The 14,835-nt window shown below is 34.3% G+C and overlaps 2 protein-coding genes across 2 annotated transcripts in view; both read right to left on the bottom strand.

The window, feature by feature from the left end:
- LOC123524830 (uncharacterized) overlaps nucleotides 1–14,835 on the bottom strand; it is a 32,256-nt gene that overhangs the window by 3,873 nt on the left and 13,548 nt on the right. The gene's annotated exons all lie outside the window — the stretch shown is intronic.
- LOC128555603 (uncharacterized) lies at nucleotides 7,221–10,223 on the bottom strand. The gene is made up of 2 exons (XM_053538400.1): nucleotides 10,089–10,223; nucleotides 7,221–9,295 (listed from the first exon to the last, which is right to left on the bottom strand). The coding sequence occupies exons 1-2, from the start codon at nucleotides 10,143–10,145 to the stop codon at nucleotides 8,624–8,626; spliced, it is 729 nt and encodes a 242-aa protein (XP_053394375.1). The 5' UTR covers nucleotides 10,146–10,223; the 3' UTR covers nucleotides 7,221–8,623.

The raw sequence follows: 14,835 nt of genomic DNA on the forward strand, positions 1-14,835 counted from the left end.
AAGGCAGCAATATTTCCAACCTTCTATGGTCTTAATTTGATCTATGTCGATTAAGGATGTACAGTCATTTTTTTCTACGATTAAGAATATTTTCATACTCTGTGAGCTTGAAGACCATTAGTTTCTAAGACCTATCAGAGCAGAAAAAGCACAGTTCACCAAACTCGTTTTTTTTTTTTTTAAAGAGCATTTTCTTCCTCCACTATTTAAGCATTTTTGAACTAAAGTAAAATTGAAGAATGATAGTACTTTATAAAACGTATTATATTCCACTTAATTTTATCGGGATTTAAGGTCTTACAGATTACAATGAATACATGGTGATATTAGTATTATATAACCATAAGTGTCACTAAAAATCTCTTTTTTTAACATGATGATATAATTACCCCACCCACTTTTTTCAATGGAGAAAACGTATTTGCATCTACAAAAACAAGGTCTGTAGTTAAGTTTTAAAAAAGTGTTTGCTGCGTTAATACACAAAATGCTTCAAAATGGAAAGAAAAAAAGTTGGGGTCACCGAGCATCTTACATAATAAAATGTGCTATGTTGAAAACTTTTATTTCAGTATATGTATAATGATAAGCTTCAACTAAAATATATATAAATCTGCGATTTACTGGGCTCTTTTGTGAAAAGACAAATAGAATTCATAGTTCAGATATTCACAGAGGTATACGGTAAATCGCTCTGTCGCAACTTCCGAGCTAGTACATATCGCGAAAAAAACGTCAACAAAGGTGACTGTCATCATATTTTTTGGCATTTTTCTAAGCATTGTATCGAATATGAAAAATTGGGGAATGGTAGGCGATGTAGATTTGATTTAACTTAACAGACAATTTAAAATTGATAAATTCATTTCTGATTTGTGGTCGTGGCGATGTTTACCAAATAGTTAATCTAGCGGTAAACTGGACCATTTCGTATAAATGAAAGCATATTCATTGTCATATAACTGGTATTAAAAAGCAAACCGACTAGGCATGAGGTAGCCCTAAGTTGGAATAAAAGTATGTACTGAAAATCCTTTTGGCGTAGAAATATTTACTTTTTATTGTGAGAGACAGCTCTGTCGTGAAGGAGATAGTCATGTCGCTACGGAGATAGCTCTGTCTGCATGCGCTAACATCGTTTGAATTCGTACAATTTGTTTAATATTAAGTTTAGTCACTGTGGTCTTTTTTTAAATAACAAAATTTGTAGACTTACAGATTTACGTTATTGAACATGCATGTGTATTGATTTTCTTAGTATTGATATAATGATTTCATAAGATTATATTGCACAATTTTGAATCGTTATACATTCTGTTTATTTTTATTAATTATAATGAAGGCAATATTGTCATTTCTTAGTATAAACTGTATTTATTTCCACAAATTGTATATACAAACATGAGTACTATATTCAAATTAACAAAGTTTGATAAAAAGACATACATCAATCAAAATAGTACAAACAAACAAAGAAATGTTTAATCGAATGGACTGGAAAACAAGCTACTTAAAGGGAATTCTTATAGTTTTTTATGCGCATCTTTCTGCGCAGCCGACACTTTCTATGGAAAACTGAACTGAAGTCAACATTTGTTGAAACATGTTACAGACAATCTTAAATATGAGGAATTTTGAATGAAATAACATTTTTGATAAGTTTTATCAGTAATCAAATGTTGATACTGGTTTATGTTGTATTGACAAGTATCATGCCTGACAGGTATCTTGCTATTTTTGTGGTTGTGTTTTCACATCGCATTTTAGTACAAAGACAGTGTTGTTCATATAATGTAAGATAATTGACTTAGTACTGATAAGACAATATCACCTTTCAGATTATTTAGTATTCAATTATAGAAAGAATTAAAAAAAAATAAAACGTTTTTTTTAACTTTTAGCAGACATACATGTAATCAATTTGGTCAGGTTCGTGCCATTTCCGTCCGAACAGGTGTTGTATTCTAGCGGTCTTAACATAAAATTTAGCCTGGTGACCCATACATTTTTACCCATTTTTATGCTCACAATACAATTATCTATACACAAGAAGAAAAAGAAAAAATTCTATGAAAGAGTTTTTTCAAAATTTAAAAAATATATTCTTCATTATGGGTAGTTTTCATTGAAAAAAGTTCACAAAAGTAAATATGAAACAATATTTTTCTTCATTTGTACCCATTATTGTAAGGATAGAGTATTACAAATATGACTATGATATCAATTAAGTATATAATAAAATCTGTAAAAAGAAAAAACCGTATTGTGCTGCCTGGATGTATATTTTGGTTGGTATTTATAAAAAAGCAGAAAATTATGAAAATGTTGAAAAATCGCTGGCAGTTTCAGCAACAGTGGGTGTGTTCAAAACAATTTTTCACAAAAACAAGCCTGGTGACATATCGTTTTTATTTGTTCATTGTTTTCAGCACAAATTTTCCTATCATATATGTGAATTTAAAAAAATTCTATGAAAGGAAAAAAACTATAGGAATTCTCTTTAAAACTTATATGAATTCCGCTCTATAAGAAAAACAGAGGTTAGATGAAGAGTGTAAGTATGTATATCATGTTGTATTAATCGGAATATGAATGTGAAAAGTATATGTATAATACAAAGTTTTTGTGGTTTTGCGTGTGTGTGTGTGTGTGTGTGTGTGTGTGTGTGCGTGCGTGTGCGCGTGTGTGTGTGTGTGTGTTAGTGTTTTAATGATGAGTGAAGAATTTACGAACATGTTTATGCTATTGTCTCTCGTCGTCGTTTGGGGGTGGGAGAAGGGAGATGTTGATTGTCGCAGCTTATGTATTGAATCTATTTGTTGAGATGATAAATCGTTGAACGTCAGTGAATAGGGAAATATTATGTTGATAAGACAGATGCTCATCACCATACAGTACATTGTTAAGAGTTAGAGCGCATTGGAGGTTGCAAAATATGTCGATTCGAAGATTTTGGTATTTTCGACAATGAAGCAGATAATGGTCGACAGTTTCTATTTCACCACAATCACATCTATCGGTGTTTGTGATTCCTCGGCGGTTGAGGTCATAGTTAAGGGAGCTACAACCTAGACGTAATCGAGCATGAAGAATTTGGCCTTTTCTGGATCCTGCATTAAATATAGGATTTGATTTCGGTAGGTTTTTATTCAGATTTGATTTGAAGGCATTGACTGAAGGGGATGATTTGATATGTTGAGGAAGTAAGTTCCAGTCGGTTATTGTGTTAGGAAGAAAGGAAGATTTGTATGAATGTGACTGGCAAAGGATATTTCTGATGTTTCTTTGGTTAAATCTAGTATTGGTATTATGTTGGTTTTCAGGAATTAGTGAAGACAGGTAGGCGGGTGATAGACCATTGACCATTTTATAGAATAAAACAAGGCGATGTTTTTTTCGTCGTTCTGTCAGAGGTTCCCAGCCGAGATCGAGTAAGAGTTTCTGGATGTTACAGAGTTTAGTGGCACCGGTGACTATACGAGCAGCCTCGTTCTGGACGGCCTCGATTTCATTCTTTAGAGCTTCTGTACAGTTGTCCCAAACAACATCAGAATATTCCAGGATTGAACGAATAAATGAAAAGTACATTCGTTCGAGACTTTGTCGATTTAATAGAAATTTAAGAGATCTCATTATTCCAATTCGTTGCCAAGCTTTTTTCAAAGTAATAGATATATGTGAGGACCATTTTAGATCCGAGGAAAAGGTGAGACCGAGATGTTTGTGTTCAGTCACTTCAGTGATAGGTATATTGTTCATATATAATTGAGGATGATTGGGTTTAAAGAGTTTTCTTGAAAAGATCATGGATTCTGTTTTTGATGGGTTAAATGTCATAAGCCATGCTTTGGACCAAGAGTGTATAGTTTCAAGATCAGTGTTCAGAGTGGTACTGGCTAAAGCTGGATCATCTACGATGATATAAAGACTAGTATCATCTGCAAAAAGACGAATTTTAGAACCGATGTTTGAAACAATGTCGTTAATGTATGTTAGGAATAACAAAGGTCCTAGAATAGATCCTTGCGGGACACCAGAGTTGATGGTCGACCAAGAGGAAAATGCATTTGCGTACACAACTCGCTGCTTACGCGAGGAAAGGTATGAGGTTATCCAGTCCAGAAGTAAGCCCTTAATACCTAGAGAGGATAGCTTATGTAGCGATGCCACACCCTGTCGAAGGCCTTCGACACGTCACGAAACACGGCTCGAACTTCTTTGCCGTTATCGAGAGCATTGCAGATGTCGTTATGAAGATATACCAGTTGGTTCACTGTAGAGTCACCTTTGATAAAGCCTGATTGAAGAGAAGTGAGAAGATTGTTTTGAGTGAGATAGTTGTAGAGATATTTGTAAATACATCGTTCCATAAGTTTGCCTATGCAGCTTAGAAGGGAGATTGGTCGATAGTTCGAAGGTTTAGAGGGATCTGATTTTTTAAAAACTGGAGTAACGTTTGCTAGTTTCCAGGACGAGGGGAAGAAGGCATGCGGCAATAACTTATTGAAAAACTTGGAAAGAGGTTCAGAAAGTTCTGCCTTACCTTCTCGAAGAAGTTTAGGGCTGATGAGATCAGGACCACATGCTTTAGATGGATCAATGAGGGATATAGCATCAGAGATGTCTGTTGGTGTAATAAGAATATTCGTTAGGGTAGCTGTAGTAGAGGATGGGCATGGTGGCAAATTTTCATTAATGTCATTCTTTGATGGATTGTGAGCAAAAGAAGTGGTTAAGGAGTTCTGTCTTTTCTTGGTCTGTAGATGCTTGTGTATTTTGGTCTTGTAGCTTTGGAATTGTCTGAGCTGTTGTTTTATTTGTTAGTTTTTTAGCAGTTTTGACCCAGAGTTTCGCTGTTATTGTGTTTGAGTTTACTTGTTCAATGAGTTTATTTTGGTAGTTTTGTTTTGATATTCGTATTAGTTTTGTAACCTCGTTACGTATTGTTTTAAACTTTGTCCAAGCTTGTTCAGTGTTAAGTCGTTTTGCTGTTTTGTGTAACTTCTTGCGCTTCCTAATAGCATTTCTTATCGTGTTATTTAGCCAAGGAATGTCGTTTGGTCTTATTGTGACTGTTTTATTTGGAATTGATTATTGTGCTGCAGTTAATATTGCGTGTTTGATGTCTTCAGTGGCTTTGTTAAGGTCAGTGTTTTCTATTATGGTGTCCCAGGTAGTATTATGCAGTATTGTTTGGTATTGATCATAGTAACCTTTATCGTACAACCATACTTTTCTTTTGAATGTAGTGTTTATAGGTTTGTCTAGTTTAAGGACAGCAACAATAGGGCAGTGAAATCGAATCATGTCAGGAATAAATGGATCGGCAACAAAGCTTGTTAATAACAAAAATGAGATCAATAAGAGAGGATGAGTTTTCTGTAAAATGTGTTGGTGATGAAATTAGTTGTTCTGCCTGGTAAGAGGAAATTAGATTTGATATCTTGTTTGTTTGAGTGTTTAGGATATTGATGTTAAAGTCACCAGCAACTAGGATATTATCACAAGGTTGGTTAAAAGCTTGGTCTATGGACTGTTCAAGAAGAAGCCATTGCTGATTATTTGAATCTGGAGGACGATAGATGCCTCCTACAAGGATGACACGATGTCTGAAATTTATTTCAAGCCAGAGAGCCTCTAATCCAGCAACAGAAAGGTCGTCACGATGTTTGGCGAGAAGGCCATCTCGAATATAGATAGTGACTCCTCCACCTATGCGAGCATTACAATCACAGCGAAACGGTGTTTGAAAGTTAGGTATGAGAAGATCGTCATTTGATATTGCAGGAGATAGCCAGGATTCTGTGAAGATAAGAATATCATAAGGCTGAGCTTCTTTTCCTAAAATGTCAATTTTAGGCTTGAGACTTTGAATATTTAGATGCATAACAGAAAGACCACTTTGCAGTATTTCACTGTATGCGGATAAAGATGAGTTGTCTGATGAAATTGTACTATTGGGTCCAGGATGTGGTTGTACATTTCCAGAGATTATGAGGAGTAGAGGCAACAGTTGAGAAGATATGTATGTTTGAATGAAAGTACTGACTGTAACAGAATGTGCGTGTATGTATAAGTGATTACATAAGAAAAGTGTGACTGGATGGCGCTTTTTGTCATTTCTTAACGTTTGGTTTCGTTCCAGATGGGTGTATTTAAAGGGCAGAATTCAGACTTCAGAATGAAAAACTCCCATAACATGTACGGCAAGATCAGAAGAAGCCATTGACAACAAGTACATTACATAAAAAAGAAAACTGATTGATTTATAAATAAGTTCATTTAAATATCCTCTTATGAAACAAAACAAGGCTGCTGACGTCATTCCCATTCAAAGTTAATCGACCTCTTTCAGGAACAACAAGTAGGAGCAATAGAATGCTATAAAAAGGGAAGTTTTAAATAAACAGAAGTACCGAAAGACAGTTTTGACAAATATCACCAGCGTATTCGAAGTAATAAAGTGCAATCAGGGAAATAAATATGCAACGCGCTATACAGCAGCCGAAATTATCGAATTTCATTGCCGTAGGAAAGCCGCAAATGATCGGCAATTATCGGTCCGTTAGATTAGATAAACTCCTTGCTTTTACTTAGTGCGGAAGCTCTTTCCTCTAATTATTAAAGCATTTCGTTTAATTAAGGACTCCCGCATGATACACTGATCAAATTAGCGAATGTCTTCCTTCAAAATGACTGTATTCGTCAATGCTTATTAAAAAATTTAAAGATCAAAACAACCTATACTCCTACTTAACATTGAATTACAGGTGTACATCAAAGAACACTGACCTTAAGACTGTCTCATTATAAGTTTCGAAAATAAGTGTACAATTCCGAATGATTTAACAAGTTTTTCCAAAATAGCATGTTCTTTCATGTTAAATTTCAGAAGATGTATTTAAATCAATCATTAGAACTTGGTACTTCGATTTTTCTATTGTTGTGATACGATCACCCACTGTTACAACATAATATCCTGACGTCACAATAATTTGACGTCATGATGCAATGCACAGGACATTGCACGGATAATATTGGTATAATTTGGTTAAAATCATAATATATAAAGAAGAACAAATCTAACAATAACAACAACAAATGTGACAATACAAAACTTTATTCATTGACAACATATATTCTTAAAGCAACATTGTATCTGAAGGAAATTCAACAACAAATGTTTTTAAGATTTACCTAGCATGAATCACATGGCCAAATAAAATGTATAAATCTGTGCACTTTATTTTTCACCACTCGCCAAATATCAACTATAGTCTGTTCATTGCTGTTTATTTCCTGTATTTTGAACTGAATTACTTCAAAAAGACAGTACTGCTGACTAAATATTGATATAAGGGATAAAATAGTTTCTAGGCAACATTTATGCTAACTGTAGGCCTATAATAGATTTGTCATTACTCTAAGTTTTCCGGATAGAATTTCCTTACGCTGTCACTTCCGGTTAATCAAACATGTATTTGAAAAAGAAATCCATTGACACGCGTAAGCTGTAGTAGTATATCAGAGATTTATATGATGAACTATATTCATGTTCTAACATGCCATTCATGTTTACTGTTTTCAACTTGTCATGCTGCTTGGCAATGCACAATATTCTTGACACGTCTCTAAATGAGTTCGGTGACTAACTTAAAAACATCTTAACCCTCAAAATAGCGAAGATAATTTCATCAAAGTTTCAAATAAAATATTCGAAATGTCATCACTTTTTTTTCCATTTTGATTTTCATTCACTAATTTTTTTTCAATCACTAATGTAGGTTTTAACGTGGAAGGACTGGACTTATACACTCCAGTCGATCTTAAAGCCAGTCAAACCAATGGAAATGGTCAGAGTGGTCGCTTCAGGCAGGTTACAATTTAACGCAGTTACTTTATGGGATATTTTCAGTAAAAATTAATATCGTTGTGTTATAATAACGACACCACCACCATCACCATTCTCATCAGTATAGTCATAATCAAATACATGTATATACATAAATACAAAAGGCTATAGCAAACAGTATTGTTTTATCATATTGTGTCTCACAGGTTTTTTCAATAATGATTCCAACTATCTCACAAACATCATTATGTACACTGTAACAGTAAAACATACACACGAGTACTGGTAATATAATCTGGTAAATATTGTCGGTGCGCATCACGCTAGGGTCAGTCTACTAGTTGGACTGTCCTATACCGACTAATTTAATGTATAGGCCTGTACACGCAGCCGCCTTGTTTCCACAATGCCGTAACTAGATTTTGATAGTTTTGGGAAACGACATTTAAAGATATAAGAGTGTCAATGACTTTACTTACTGCCTTGTTGAACTAAAATTTAGCCTGTTTATGTTAGTTCTACAAGGCCACAAATTCACCATCATACGTATGTCATAGAGACATACCTAGTGACACTAAAATCTTAATTTTGCCAAAAATGGACCTACGGCATTGTGGCAATAAGGCGAACTAAAGACGAAAAAGATAGGATTTCCCGTATAATTATTTTCATTCATGCAGAAGTAAATATATAAAATGGTGATAAGATGGATATTCTTCTGTCTACGATAATTAAGAAATGTTTACTGCCTGCCTCACAATATTTATTTTATTAACTTTGTGTAATTTTCCGTCCATATATTTTCATTGATTTGTGTTCACCAGTATTAATAAACGGTTTCTCTCCGTCGACCTCCCAGTCGTTATACACATGTTCGTACAAAATGTCAAAACCCTCTTTTTCATAAATCTTCTTGGAGAAATTGGACGTGCCTTCACCTTTGATATAAACTTGGTCTAAACCAAGGTTTCGTACCATATCTATCGCTGCGTGGAATATCTTTGTAGCATAACCACGCCTCTGGTATTTGGCAGCAACCACAAGCGACAGAAAATGTATTGTCTCTTGTATACCATAGTGATCAAAGAAACTAGCTTTTTCTTCACAGTAGAGAAGGTACTGCAGGAGTACTTGTGATGGTTCTGGTATGGTACCTTTAAGATCTAACTCCTCATCTTTGAATGCGTATCTTATCGTCCGAAAACCAACAGCTTCGTCCGTGTCTTCGTCTATAAGCATCAGCGAAAGGTTGAGTTTTAGAGCAGCTAGCCAGTATGATTCTATTGCCTCGCACCATGGGGCACCTACGGATTTCATCAGAGGCTCTTGTGGTACGAAATGTTCTCGACACAACTGCAATGCTTTATCGTAGTATTCTTCAGTAATTCTTATCAACTTAAAGCCGGGAATCTTCTCAAACTTGCTTTGTGTCTTTTCAAATGCCTGGAAAATAAAACGTGAACACAGAATCTCGTGCAATATTTTAAATATTAGTCTGGCTATTTGCCCTTCGTAGGATCTGTTAAGATAATGCCTGTAATAAAGAGTAAGTAGCTTACACAACAGTAGTAAATGAGTTTATTTTTATTGAAATATCAGTAGTAAACGAGTTAAAAGAAATCTTGACAGAATCATTTTTCATGTGTATGGGACTTTTAGGTGTTTTCTCTCGTGCTGAAAAGTCTCGTCTTACTCCATGTGTACACTACTCTGGTGCTGTAAATGACGTCATTTGTACGACATATGTGAGAATTTTAATGAACGAATGCTTCATTTATCAATGAATGAATGCGTAAAATTTAAGAAAAGAAAGAGCTTAATGCAAAGCATAGGTTTCGTTTAAGTTCTATTCGACTATTAAAAAAAACGATAGTCTAGGCGGTTCTCGATAAATTGTTAAGTGGTTACTCGGCAGGGAGAAATTACGAGAATTAAGAGGCAAGTGCCTTATGAATTCTAAAATATCGACATTTCGCCCCGCGCAGAAATGGCACCAATCAGCCAGCATATTATGAAGCAGCTTTATAAACAGGAGAAAACTTAAAAAGTATGTTCTAAAATCTGACAACGCAATGAACTATGAAAAATTATATTTAAATCCTGTTCGTATCTGTACCCATATAGAATTCGAATAATTTTCGCTTAAATCTAAGTTATATATGTTTGTATTGAAGATAATTAATGATATACAATGACATTCAACAATTTATCTAATAGTATGCAAGTAAAACCTTACCTGTTTAATGTCATCTTCTGTTAAATTCTTAATGGATATGTCGCTTCCTTTTCCCATGTTTCTGCAGATAAAACGTAGAAAATGTTATGCGCTTCGTTTAAAACATCACAGTATATAAATGTAAATTTTAGGTCATAAAATGGCACAGTATACAGGTCAATAAAAAGCACACTGAAAAATCAATGGAATGATATGTATTCAGATCAGGCCAACATTTTTTTATTTTCTGGTTTACGGGAGATTTTTCAAAAAATTTGGGTCGGGGGGGGGGGGGGGGGGGACAAATAAAAATAAAAATAAAAGTCCCAATTTTGAGCAGTCGACCAAATAAATAAAAATAAAACATCCAAAAGGATACAATTTTTTTATTTTTTGTAAACCACAGAAAACAAAAGCTTGCAAGCTTAAATTGCATACACACTAAAAAATGAACTATTCTGAACTGGTTTATAGCTCATCATCTCAGTATACTGTTGTTTTCTTTATGTGTAACTTGTATAAATAATGCCATTTTCAAAGTCACCAAGGATATGCACTATTTGTGTTTTTGTAAGTATCTATTTTGTAGTAAAAATAGACTTGTGGAAACATTTTTCATTCTGAAATATACATGTACCTGTAACCACAGTTGACATTATCATATCATAAAACCACTGCATAATGTTTATTATTTAAACATGAATAAAAACTGCTTTAAAATTGGGATATGAAATGACTACTTTAGGTCTGCATCCTGCATACATGCATATTGATTGGCTGGAGATGGAGTCAGACATTGTCATACTAGAAATGAAAAATTACGAACTGATAAATATTATGCACACTGGCTTTAAAATTAAATTGCTTTGGTTAAGTTTCAGTGGCTTGAATATTGTTTTATATTTTGCCGACTGTCAGTGCCACCTATATTGTACGACAAGCCAAAAAAATCTGAATTTTGCTTCAGCTAAACCTTAACGGCTGATGTTCAGACAACTGTTGAACATTATCGGAGATTTATAACTCTTCACTGAGCATGCCGAGATGGGTCTTGGAATGAGTAAGTTATGAGTCCGAAAAAACATTTATTACTGGATATGTCATTATGTGTTCCTCAGTGTCAAAGGCACATGTGGCATATAGTGCCTGAATGTTTGTCCCAAATATACTTTCAAAGGGTCTTCTTACAGATTTTGTCAGTATACTTAATTAAGTGAACATGACAATACTGCTTGGAGTTTCATGTTTCATAATTATCTTTGTAGTTACGGTACCTGGCTAGAACTTGATCCTAGGAAATATTGAGATAATCTTTTATATGTGGCCAATATCTCCACTCGGATTAGATTGCCCGTCAAAAATATTAAACAACCGTTAATCTGACAGTCCAATTATTTTGACTAGTTTGAATCTTTTATCACATTTACCATTGTCAAGCATTTGCAGGGACAAGTCATTTTACATTGAAATTGCACTTTGATTTGAACAAAACTACTGAAAATTGTGGCATTAGTTATTTTTTCTTCTCTAACCCTCAACTTGCTCAAGACTTGAGTAGCCCGCCCGCTTAGCTCAGTAGGTAAGAGCGTTGGTCTACGGATCGCGGGGTCGCGAGTTCGATCCTCGGGCGGGGCGTATGTTCTCCGTGACTATTTGGTAAACGACATTGTGTCTGAAATCATTAGTCCTCCACCTCTGATAATTAATGTGGGGAAGTTGGCAGTTACTTGCGGAGAACAGGTTTGTACTGGTACAGAATCCAGGAACACTGGTTAGGTAAATTGCCCGCCGTTATATGACTGAAATACTGTTGAAAAACGGCGTTAAACCCAAAACAAACAAACAAACAAGACTTGAGTAAAAAAAAAAATATGTTTAGCAAGTTGATACTCACTTTTGCTCTTCCATTTTGCCATTTCTTTGGTTTCTTTCCTTTTTATCAATTGTGGTATTTTTCTGACAGTCCCACATGAATTCGATCGTTGTCCAGTTATAGCAGAGCTACCGGCGCCGCGAAGCGGCGCCGACAACGTCGCATTACGGTTAGACGTATGAACAAGAAAACGAATAGAGAGATCTAACTGTGTATACCATCGAGTTGAAAATTCGTGGTACTTTTTGGAATCGGTGTTGTTCGGATTTTTCCATGTGCACTATGCACATAGTAATTAATCAGTAAAGACGTCAGTAGACGCTTACTGTTTACGGTTGACAAAAGCGTCTCGCTTACTGCTTTGAATATTGAATAAAAAATGTAAATGCGCGTTTGATAATAAAAAATTAGTGCTAAATACATTTTCTACGAAGAAAAAAGAAATAAAATACAATACTTTCATTTTGAAACCACTTTCGTCACGCTGCCATTACCGAACTTTCTAATATATGCTTATGTTTGTCATGATGACGTCATAACTCCACAGTGGCTTAGTGGTTAGCGAGTTCGCGTTGAAAACTAGAGGTCGTGAGATCGAACCTCACCTGGACCAGATTTTTTTTTTCTATTCCTTTTTTTTTATTTCATTTTTTTTGGTATTATTATGAGTTTTGAAAATATTGTATAACTAAAGTCATTCATGTGAAATTTAACAAGTATTTAGTTTTGATGTCAGGTTCCAACAGCTTTAGGATCAAAATATACAGGCATTGAACTGTGAGAAGCAAATAATGCTCTTCTCCCCGTTCGCATATATTTCATTAGTGCTAAAAGGTTAACCATAAAAAAACCCATAGAAATGTTAACTTAGAACTTCAGTAAATAAACAGGGTTTTCTGAGATTTTCGGCAAACACTGTTTTTCTCTATGTAAAATTCTGATCATTAATTTTTAAAAATTGCTAGTCTTTTGGGTTTAAAACAAGCTTTGTACAGTAATGTAAATGATTGTAATTTTCCCATACCAGGCGTCTATTATAGCTGTATTTTTGACTGAAAGTTGGACACAATCATTCTTCCTTTCAGAAAGAACCAAAATTTGACAATAATGACATTTAGAAGAATTACAATAGTCATTTCCAGTATTACGTAAATTCTAATTTTTAACAACTTTGGAATTGAAACATTAACTTTTTACATTAAGTCCTCATTGCCAAACATTCACGAGCAAAGATACAGAACTCCTTTGGCTATTGGACTAATGAGATTCTGTTAGGTTTGAAGCTTTTCAATTTGAAGGGGTTATCATTTGTGACTGGTTTCCAGTATGATAATAATTTATGTAAAATTGTTGATGCAGTGCGTTTTAATAACAATAACAGAAGTTATTCAAATACCTGTTTTTCTCTTTATCTTGGTGCAGATTTTAATCTATACAGTATCGAACTTTCTTTTAATTATATACAGAATATCTTTCGAGTATTTCACATGTCAAGAATTAAATTTGATGCAGTCGAAAACATGCATTCAGAAATCATGAATTATCATTAATACTTATAATTTTAATAGATCTAATAGAACATAAACTTCCTAAACGAATCCATAATTCCAGACAATTCCAACACCACTCCTTTATTTTTTAAGGGGCACTGTGATTTTTCAAGGGAGCTCTGCCATTTAGGTAGCACCTAATTTCATATTAATATACAGACAACAAATCTTGTACATGTGATACGCCAGATTTTTCAACATCTGGACAGCGTTGATAGTGAAGCCTTACTGAAGGTTATATTTCGTAGGTGATTACTCCTAATGTTGAGCTTTAGGTGCTTTAATTTCTACTCAGAGACAATTTGTTTACAATACTTGTTATCTCTGCCAACTCATTCCAAAGATAATTGTCTGTAAACTTGTACATTTTTCCAATTTAATTTCACACAATTTACATTCATGCAGGCAGCCATTTTTCATGCGTCTACTGATCAAGATTAAAAACCTCTACCATACAGTTAAACTTTTATTTTTGGCAGCAACAATTACGGACGGTCGGCGGGTAAAATGAAAATAAAAGTACTGAAAATTACTTTTATTTTTATTTTGTTTTGTCCAAAAATAGGGTCGGCGCTCCCGTAAACCAGAAAATTAAAAAATGCTGGCCTCAGGCTGTAATAAATTATTACACTGATAATACGCCTCGCCGAAACGTTATAAATACGATATGATTTTACAATGAAAACCAGCTAGAACTCCGAATATTTCCAAAACTAGGAAGTGCATGGCTATCATTACGTATATGATACATCATGAATTGGTTCGTCTAAGCGGAATAGAAATCAAGCGATCTATTTTGCTTAGACGAAACAATGAGTCTATCTATCTGTCCTAGACCACGGAAAACATGGACAAACAGTTTTTGAAAAAGCAGAAATCCCGCGCACAATTCTTTTTGACAGATTGGACGCAATATATTTCATTTTGTACAGTTATAATGTGTCTTAGAAATTTCGTGAGAAATTTCATTTCTCGTTGGATAATAATAACCTGTGGAGGGATTTCCCATTCACACAAAGAACGCAGCGAGTTGCACTATACCTTTTTAAAATTCTTACGTTATTTGTTTCCGTGGGCATGAAATTTCGGTTATTTCGTTGGAAAATGAATTTGTGGTTTTACACTTTTAAAGATAAAATGAATGAAAATTTTATCTGTTAGTTTGAATTTGATTTCGTGAATTGATGCAACCAATAAACGTCCGGGAAATGATTTCACGGTATATATTTATAAGGCAGCAATATTTCCAACCTTCTATGGTCTTAATTTGATCTATGTCGATTAAGGATGTACAGTCATTTTTTTCTACGATTAAGAATATTTTCATACTCTGTGAGCTTGAAGA

The sequence above is a fragment of the Mercenaria mercenaria genome, chromosome 3 (genome assembly GCF_021730395.1).
Source record: "Mercenaria mercenaria strain notata chromosome 3, MADL_Memer_1, whole genome shotgun sequence".
In the NCBI taxonomy this organism is placed as follows: domain Eukaryota; kingdom Metazoa; phylum Mollusca; class Bivalvia; order Venerida; family Veneridae; genus Mercenaria; species Mercenaria mercenaria.